Source organism: Mizuhopecten yessoensis, unplaced genomic scaffold (assembly GCF_002113885.1).
Source record: "Mizuhopecten yessoensis strain PY_sf001 unplaced genomic scaffold, ASM211388v2 scaffold917, whole genome shotgun sequence".
Taxonomy (NCBI): domain Eukaryota; kingdom Metazoa; phylum Mollusca; class Bivalvia; order Pectinida; family Pectinidae; genus Mizuhopecten; species Mizuhopecten yessoensis.
In genome coordinates this window covers 85,695-97,090 of record NW_018403786.1, presented here as the reverse complement: position 1 = coordinate 97,090, position 11,396 = coordinate 85,695, and the positions used below count along the sequence as shown (strand labels likewise).

The 11,396-nt window shown below is 36.5% G+C and overlaps 1 protein-coding gene across 2 annotated transcripts in view; it reads right to left on the bottom strand.

The window, feature by feature from the left end:
* Positions 1-11,017, bottom strand: part of LOC110454438 (PI-PLC X domain-containing protein 3-like) — a 17,086-nt gene extending 6,069 nt beyond the window's left edge. The window contains exon 1 of one of the 2 annotated variants that reach the window (XM_021503936.1): positions 10,852-11,017. In XM_021503936.1, coding sequence (XP_021359611.1) covers positions 10,852-10,948 — 97 coding nt within the window. In that variant the 5' untranslated portion in view covers positions 10,949-11,017. Of the gene's footprint in view, positions 1-8,562; positions 10,106-10,851 lie in introns of those variants that run through there. The other variant, XM_021503944.1, reaches the window with a different exon arrangement.
* Between the last annotated feature and the right edge of the window lie 379 nt (positions 11,018-11,396).

The following is an 11,396-nucleotide window of genomic DNA, read 5'->3' as shown; positions in this document are numbered from 1 at the left end:
AAAAATAACAACACTTTGTCAGGACCATGAGGCGATCATTCCTACCAACTTTCAGTTCAATCGGTCCAGCAGAACTTGACTTTAAGTTTGAAATAGGTTTTCAAAATGGCGGCCGTGGCGGCCATATTGGATTTCTGATCGACCCGAAAAATAACAACACTTTGTCAGGACCATGAGGCGATCATTCCTACCAACTTTCAGTTCAATCGGTCCAGCAGAACTTGACTTTAAGTTTGAAATAGGTTTTCAAAATGGCGGCCGTGGCGGCCATATTGGATTTCTGATCGACCCGAAAAATAACAACACTTTGTCAGGACCATGAGGCGATCATTCCTATCAACTTTCAGTTCAATCGGCCCAGCAGAACTTGACTTTAAGTTTGAAATGTAAAATGTTAACGGACGACGGACGACGGACAACGGACGACGGACGACGGACGACGGACGACGGACGACGACGGACGAAAACGGATAGCAATAGGTCACTTGAGCTAAAGCTCAGGTGACCTAAAAACTTAACAAAGGTCACAGAGGTCAAGTTCAAAGGTGAAGATCACAAAATCATTTTGAAACATACTATTCTCATCAATTTACATAAGTGAAGTTACGTGACTTGCTGCAATACTTCTTCCAAAACTGACCTTAACACAAAAACCAAGGCTACAGAGGCAAAGTCAAAGTGAAGGTCACAAAAATGCTGTGAAGTATGTTACACTCATCAAGGCATATACATACGTGAAGTTAAAAGACCATTTCTGTAGTACTTAGTCCATAACTGAAATAAATGCGTAAAACTTTACCAGCTGAATGTAAGCACGTGCGGACAAGGGTAACAATTAATGATGTGCACCACTTCATGGCAGGGCATCAAAATGACAGAGAAGCTAAAAATTGAGGAGTACAATTCCTATTTCCTCAGTAACGTTAACACAATAATAACCAGGGGTTACACTCACTTACTCACTGCACCCCTGGAATATGGCATGACGAAATTGAAGGCACTCGGCTAGCTATTTCATTGGTCTCAGGAAATGAAAAAGCTGACCAATTGCTAGGCCGATACCTGTTCTTTGAAGATTACAGAGGAGCAACACAAGACTTCAAAGCCAGTCAATTTTACCTTTTGAGGAACATCAACGGATTAAACTAGTGTTCTTTTGTCATCCACAAGACGGCACACACTTAGCCTTGAATTTTGTCATGACATTTTCGAGGGGTGCAGACAGTGCAAGTGAGCATATAACCCCTGCGTATCGAGGATGGCATATGTGATACAGCACACATGCTTAATATACTTGTACTTGATACATCATTCATACTTTATATATGAGACGAGCTTGAATTGATACAGGGAAGATACAGCAGACATACTTGATACAGTAGACTTACCAGATACAGTAGGTATATATATACACAAACAAATTTGAATTGATACAGGAAATACAGCAAATATATATGATACAGACATTCTTGATACAGCAGACATACCTGTAGTTTTGTCTGGAAAAATGACCGATACATTAGACATACTTAACATATGGGACAACAGGGTACTTGATATCTCATACATATCAGACATACTTATCACATGGGACAACAGGGTACTTGATATCTCATATATATCAGACATACTTAACACATGGGACAACAGGGTACTTGATATCTCATATATATCAGACATACTTATCACATGGGACAACAGGGTACTTGATATCTCATATATATCAGACATACTTATCACATGGGACAACAGGGTACTTGATATCTCATATATATCAGACATACTTAACACATGGGACAACAGGGTACTTGATATCTCATATATATCAGACATACTTAACACATGGGACAACAGGGTACTTGATATCTCATATATATCAGACATACTTAACACATGGGACAACAGGGTACTTGATATCTCATATATATCAGACATACTTAACACATGGGACAACAGGGTACTTGATATCTCATATATATCAGACATACTTAACACATGGGACAACAGGGTACTTGATATCTCATATATATCAGACATACTTAACACATGGGACAACAGGGTACTTGATATCTCATATATATCAGACATACTTAACACATGGGACAACAGGGTACTTGATATCTCATATATATCAGACATACTTAACACATGGGACAACAGGGTACTTGATATCTCATATATATCAGACATACTTAACACATGGGACAACAGGGTACTTGATATCTCATATATATCAGACATACTTAACACATGGGACAACAGGGTACTTGATATCTCATATATATCAGACATACTTAACACATGGGACAACAGGGTACTTGATATCTCATATATATCAGACATACTTAACACATGGGACAACAGGGTACTTGATATCTCATATATATCAGACATACTTAACACATGGGACAACAGGGTACTTGATATCTCATATATATCAGACATACTTAACACATGGGACAACAGGGTACTTGATATCTCATATATATCAGACATACTTAACACATGGGACAACAGGGTACTTGATATCTCATATATATCAGACATACTTAACACATGGGACAACAGGGTACTTGATATCTCATATATATCAGACATACTTAACACATGGGACAACAGGGTACTTGATATCTCATATATATCAGACATACTTAACACATGGGACAACAGGGTACTTGATATCTCATATATATCAGACATACTTAACACATGGGACAACAGGGTACTTGATATCTCATATATATCAGACATACTTAACACATGGGACAACAGGGTACTTGATATCTCATATATATCAGACATACTTAACACATGGGACAACAGGGTACTTGATATCTCATATATATCAGACATACTTAACACATGGGACAACAGGGTACTTGATATCTCATATATATCAGACATACTTAACACATGGGACAACAGGGTACTTGATATCTCATATATATCAGACATACTTAACACATGGGACAACAGGGTACTTGATATCTCATATATATCAGACATACTTAACACATGGGACAACAGGGTACTTGATATCTCATATATATCAGACATACTTAACACATGGGACAACAGGGTACTTGATATCTCATATATATCAGACATACTTAACACATGGGACAACAGGGTACTTGATATCTCATATATATCAGACATACTTAACACATGGGACAACAGGGTACTTGATATCTCATATATATCAGACATACTTAACACATGGGACAACAGGGTACTTGATATCTCATATATATCAGACATACTTAACACATGGGACAACAGGGTACTTGATATCTCATATATATCAGACATACTTAACACATGGGACAACAGGGTACTTGATATCTCATATATATCAGACATACTTAACACATGGGACAACAGGGTACTTGATATCTCATATATATCAGACATACTTAACACATGGGACAACAGGGTACTTGATATCTCATATATATCAGACATACTTAACACATGGGACAACAGGGTACTTGATATCTCATATATATCAGACATACTTAACACATGGGACAACAGGGTACTTGATATCTCATATATATCAGACATACTTAACACATGGGACAACAGGGTACTTGATATCTCATATATATCAGACATACTTAACACATGGGACAACAGGGTACTTGATATCTCATATATATCAGACATACTTAACACATGGGACAACAGGGTACTTGATATCTCATATATATCAGACATACTTAACACATGGGACAACAGGGTACTTGATATCTCATATATATCAGACATACTTAACACATGGGACAACAGGGTACTTGATATCTCATATATATCAGACATACTTAACACATGGGACAACAGGGTACTTGATATCTCATATATATCAGACATACTTAACACATGGGACAACAGGGTACTTGATATCTCATATATATCAGACATACTTAACACATGGGACAACAGGGTACTTGATATCTCATATATATCAGACATACTTAACACATGGGACAACAGGGTACTTGATATCTCATATATATCAGACATACTTAACACATGGGACAACAGGGTACTTGATATCTCATATATATCAGACATACTTAACACATGGGACAACAGGGTACTTGATATCTCATATATATCAGACATACTTAACACATGGGACAACAGGGTACTTGATATCTCATATATATCAGACATACTTAACACATGGGACAACAGGGTACTTGATATCTCATATATATCAGACATACTTAACACATGGGACAACAGGGTACTTGATATCTCATATATATCAGACATACTTAACACATGGGACAACAGGGTACTTGATATCTCATATATATCAGACATACTTAACACATGGGACAACAGGGTACTTGATATCTCATATATATCAGACATACTTAACACATGGGACAACAGGGTACTTGATATCTCATATATATCAGACATACTTAACACATGGGACAACAGGGTACTTGATATCTCATATATATCAGACATACTTAACACATGGGACAACAGGGTACTTGATATCTCATATATATCAGACATACTTAACACATGGGACAACAGGGTACTTGATATCTCATATATATCAGACATACTTAACACATGGGACAACAGGGTACTTGATATCTCATATATATCAGACATACTTATCACATGGGACAACAGGGTACTTGATATCTCATATATATCAGACATACTTAACACATGGGACAACAGGGTACTTGATATCTCATATATATCAGACATACTTAACACATGGGACAACAGGGTACTTGATATCTCATATATATCAGACATACTTAACACATGGGACAACAGGGTACTTGATATCTCATATATATCAGACATACTTAACACATGGGACAACAGGGTACTTGATATCTCATATATATCAGACATACTTAACACATGGGACAACAGGGTACTTGATATCTCATATATATCAGACATACTTAACACATGGGACAACAGGGTACTTGATATCTCATATATATCAGACATACTTAACACATGGGACAACAGGGTACTTGATATCTCATATATATCAGACATACTTAACACATGGGACAACAGGGTACTTGATATCTCATATATATCAGACATACTTAACACATGGGACAACAGGGTACTTGATATCTCATATATATCAGACATACTTAACACATGGGACAACAGGGTACTTGATATCTCATATATATCAGACATACTTAACACATGGGACAACAGGGTACTTGATATCTCATATATATCAGACATACTTAACACATGGGACAACAGGGTACTTGATATCTCATATATATCAGACATACTTAACACATGGGACAACAGGGTACTTGATATCTCATATATATCAGACATACTTAACACATGGGACAACAGGGTACTTGATATCTCATATATATCAGACATACTTAACACATGGGACAACAGGGTACTTGATATCTCATATATATCAGACATACTTAACACATGGGACAACAGGGTACTTGATATCTCATATATATCAGACATACTTAACACATGGGACAACAGGGTACTTGATATCTCATATATATCAGACATACTTAACACATGGGACAACAGGGTACTTGATATCTCATATATATCAGACATACTTAACACATGGGACAACAGGGTACTTGATATCTCATATATATCAGACATACTTAACACATGGGACAACAGGGTACTTGATATCTCATATATATCAGACATACTTAACACATGGGACAACAGGGTACTTGATATCTCATATATATCAGACATACTTAACACATGGGACAACAGGGTACTTGATATCTCATATATATCAGACATACTTAACACATGGGACAACAGGGTACTTGATATCTCATATATATCAGACATACTTAACACATGGGACAACAGGGTACTTGATATCTCATATATATCAGACATACTTAACACATGGGACAACAGGGTACTTGATATCTCATATATATCAGACATACTTAACACATGGGACAACAGGGTACTTGATATCTCATATATATCAGACATACTTAACACATGGGACAACAGGGTACTTGATATCTCATATATATCAGACATACTTAACACATGGGACAACAGGGTACTTGATATCTCATATATATCAGACATACTTAACACATGGGACAACAGGGTACTTGATATCTCATATATATCAGACATACTTAACACATGGGACAACAGGGTACTTGATATCTCATATATATCAGACATACTTAACACATGGGACAACAGGGTACTTGATATCTCATATATATCAGACATACTTAACACATGGGACAACAGGGTACTTGATATCTCATATATATCAGACATACTTAACACATGGGACAACAGGGTACTTGATATCTCATATATATCAGACATACTTAACACATGGGACAACAGGGTACTTGATATCTCATATATATCAGACATACTTAACACATGGGACAACAGGGTACTTGATATCTCATATATATCAGACATACTTATCACATGGGACAACAGGGTACTTGATATCTCATATATATCAGACATACTTAACACATGGGACAACAGGGTACTTGATATCTCATATATATCAGACATACTTAACACATGGGACAACAGGGTACTTGATATCTCATATATATCAGACATACTTAACACATGGGACAACAGGGTACTTGATATCTCATATATATCAGACATACTTAACACATGGGACAACAGGGTACTTGATATCTCATATATATCAGACATACTTAACACATGGGACAACAGGGTACTTGATATCTCATATATATCAGACATACTTAACACATGGGACAACAGGGTACTTGATATCTCATATATATCAGACATACTTAACACATGGGACAACAGGGTACTTGATATCTCATATATATCAGACATACTTAACACATGGGACAACAGGGTACTTGATATCTCATATATATCAGACATACTTAACACATGGGACAACAGGGTACTTGATATCTCATATATATCAGACATACTTAACACATGGGACAACAGGGTACTTGATATCTCATATATATCAGACATACTTAACACATGGGACAACAGGGTACTTGATATCTCATATATATCAGACATACTTAACACATGGGACAACAGGGTACTTGATATCTCATATATATCAGACATACTTAACACATGGGACAACAGGGTACTTGATATCTCATATATATCAGACATACTTAACACATGGGACAACAGGGTACTTGATATCTCATATATATCAGACATACTTAACACATGGGACAACAGGGTACTTGATATCTCATATATATCAGACATACTTAACACATGGGACAACAGGGTACTTGATATCTCATACATATCAGACATACTTAACACATGGGACAACAGGGTACTTGATATCTCATATATATCAGACATACTTAACACATGGGACAACAGGGTACTTGATATCTCATATATATCAGACATACTTAACACATGGGACAACAGGGTACTTGATATCTCATATATATCAGACATACTTAACACATGGGACAACAGGGTACTTGATATCTCATATATATCAGACATACTTAACACATGGGACAACAGGGTACTTGATATCTCATATATATCAGACATACTTAACACATGGGACAACAGGGTACTTGATATCTCATATATATCAGACATACTTAACACATGGGACAACAGGGTACTTGATATCTCATATATATCAGACATACTTAACACATGGGACAACAGGGTACTTGATATCTCATATATATCAGACATACTTAACACATGGGACAACAGGGTACTTGATATCTCATATATATCAGACATACTTAACACATGGGACAACAGGGTACTTGATATCTCATATATATCAGACATACTTAACACATGGGACAACAGGGTACTTGATATCTCATATATATCAGACATACTTATCACATGGGACAACAGGGTACTTGATATCTCATATATATCAGACATACTTAACACATGGGACAACAGGGTACTTGATATCTCATATATATCAGACATACTTAACACATGGGACAACAGGGTACTTGATATCTCATATATATCAGACATACTTAACACATGGGACAACAGGGTACTTGATATCTCATATATATCAGACATACTTAACACATGGGACAACAGGGTACTTGATATCTCATATATATCAGACATACTTAACACATGGGACAACAGGGTACTTGATATCTCATATATATCAGACATACTTAACACATGGGACAACAGGGTACTTGATATCTCATATATATCAGACATACTTAACACATGGGACAACAGGGTACTTGATATCTCATATATATCAGACATACTTAACACATGGGACAACAGGGTACTTGATATCTCATATATATATCAGACATACTTAAGACATGGGACAACAGGGTACTTGATATTTCATATATATCAGACATACGTATCCGTTGGCTAATCTTGATACAGTCGGATATGTTTGATAGTAGAGTGGACACACTGGATACATCAGAAATATGATACACATGAATTACATATTTTAATAACATTGCCTTACGTAGTGGAGATGTTATAGCATTGCAAGTTTACCTTCTGTCCTGGCAAAAGTTCTGATAGGGTGTATTTTGTAGCTACAAAAAGATTTACAACGACATTGACACATTAAACATTTATCATTGCAAAATTCTGAAATACCACATCACTATCTATTGCAGTATGCTAATCACAGAAGTATTGGGTAACACCCATACAGTACGACAGAAGACTTCTCTGATAAACAAGCTACATTATCAGTGTCTGAATGGTGTGCATGTTTGTTAAACTATAAACTTTGTTTATTTTACAACAATTATGAAACATATCATGTCAACTTATATCAATCACTCCAGACGTTAGCGCCACAGGGTCTTAATGTCGGAGGAAACTGAAGCGCCCTGGGCAAAACCACTTGCTTATATGGCAGGTGACCCAATGTCTGATAGAGGAATCAAACTCTGGCCATCTTCTGAGAGGCGAGCGAGCTACCCACTGCACCACCCAACAACCCATGTTTGATCCCATAACATCCGAGGGGATGCTGGTTTGAATAGATTTTTTTACTTTCACTATTGGAAAAGAGACTTTATTATTATATAAGAGATATTAAAACAAATGTGGTCTGACATCTACCATCATTTTGCAAACATTTTCATGTTTAAAGAATTCACAATTATATTTTCAGACATTTAGATTCTATCCATCGACAGTGATTTATAAATAGAAATGATTTTTTTTTTTGTAACTCAAAGTATCCACTTGCTAATCATGCTAAGATGGCACATTAAATAACTACTATGAATCTGTATGATTGATTGAGATTTTATGCTTTGGTAAATATCCATGACACACAATGATTAGGATGTGATAGTCCATTTTTATTTGCCTTGAAGAAAATCCTGTAATATTTATTTTTTTTGTGTCAAGTTGCCATACAGGGAGGGAAATCTTGCCATACAGGGAGGGAAATGACTTTAACTGTTCAAAGTAGCATCATGGCATGCTGTGATAGGTCAGTGATTTAAGCTGTTTAAACATGTGTTGCGACTTCACTTGAGGTAATAGGCGACTGGTGACTAGCAGTTCATAGCAAACAGGGATTCGCTGTGACAGGGGTAAGGTGAATCATTTTGAGCATACAGATAATTGTGATTGATAGTATAGACTCTGTAAGTCTTTCATGGAAGCAAGGTCAAGTGTCAAGTTGAGCAACTCAAAGACTATCATGGTTCTTGAAATGCAAACAATAGATATTATCCAGGGTGTTACTAGAGATAGGTGTAAACAGCTATTGTCCCAGGTGTTGCAAGGAATAGCTGTACAAGCAATTCATCCAGGCGTTGGCAGGGGTATATGCTGCAAGCAATTATCCCAGGTGTTGGTAGGGGTATATGCTACAAGCAATTATCCCAGGTTTTACTTGGAATAGGTGTACAAGCAATTATCACAGGTTTTACTAGGGATTAATGTAAACAGGAGTTATCCCAGGTGTAACTAGGGGCAGGTGTCCCAGCTATTATCCCAGGTGTTACTAGGGACAAGTTTAACAAGCATTTAGTAGCCCCATGTGTTACTAGAGACAAGTTTAACAAGCAACTAGCCCATGTGTTACTAGAGACAGGTGAAAGTGTAACTAGCTATCTTTCCAGGTTTTACTAGGGACAGGAGTAAACAACAATTATCCCTGTTATTTCTAGGGATAAGTATTAGCCAGCCACCATCTCAGATGTTACCAGGGACAGGTGTAATCAGCAACATTGTATTGTCCATGTGTTCCTGTGGATACTAACAAATCTCCCAGATGTTACTAGGTGTAAACAGCTGTTTTATCAGGTGTTTCTTGGGATTGGCTGTAATCAGATAATGTTATCTATTTTCATGGACATTACCCAGGTATTGTCAGGAATGGGCCGAAACAGTTGGGAACAATAAATCATGACTCAGTGATTTCCTGTTTTGTCCTCAACCCTACAACCTGTACCTTATCTTCATTTGGAGGTCTAGCCAAATATTTTGACTCCCACAGTAAGTTAGCTTCGCCTGAAATGTTCTGGTTCATTACACCAAATAGGCATTCTGTCAGATTGATTGTCTCCCATATTAATAACAACTAAAATAACACATTAATTCATTTTCTAAGTAAGTCTAATGGAGAGAACCAGATAATTTCGGACCTAATTTGTAGTTGGTCTAATATAAAATATGTAATCTAGGATCTCCTAAACGGGATGCCAGTACAATTTTGAATAGGTAACCTGATCATAATAATTTTACCAACGCCCTGCTTAGGATATAAACAAGGAAAAATATAAAAGCGGAAGCTAAAGGGGATGAAAAGCACACCTGGGATAGCGAGAAGATTTAGCGGTGTCTGTAAGCAACTCTCTGGTAGTTGTGACATCCAGTCTGCTAGTTGGTAATCAGTCTTTAGACCTGCCATTCTGCAGAAGTCTGCAAAATATCAACTCCGCTGTAACGTTACATTACTAGAGTGATCTCCTTTGGTAATTTTCTTCGGAAAACCGCTCGGGACTTTCCGTGGGTTCTCCTAAAAAGCGTCTTCAACCGACATTAGTGTCTTCAAGTGACAACAAGCGTCGCCAGACAAAATCTATAAAAATAACGAATAAAGTAAGCGATATCAGAAGATATGTTTTTAATATGACTATACACCTCTATACCAAATTTCAATTTGATATTTGAAAAATTGACCGAGTTATGATGAATTAATTTATTCATTTTTACGAGTGATGCCAGAATCTCTTTTGTATTTCAGAAATTTGTTATACAATGCAAAGTACATTTGTAATAGCTGAAAATCTCACACACACTAATCTTGCTTCCACTTTCACGCACAAAAAAAAATATTGATTGTCATTTTACTACAT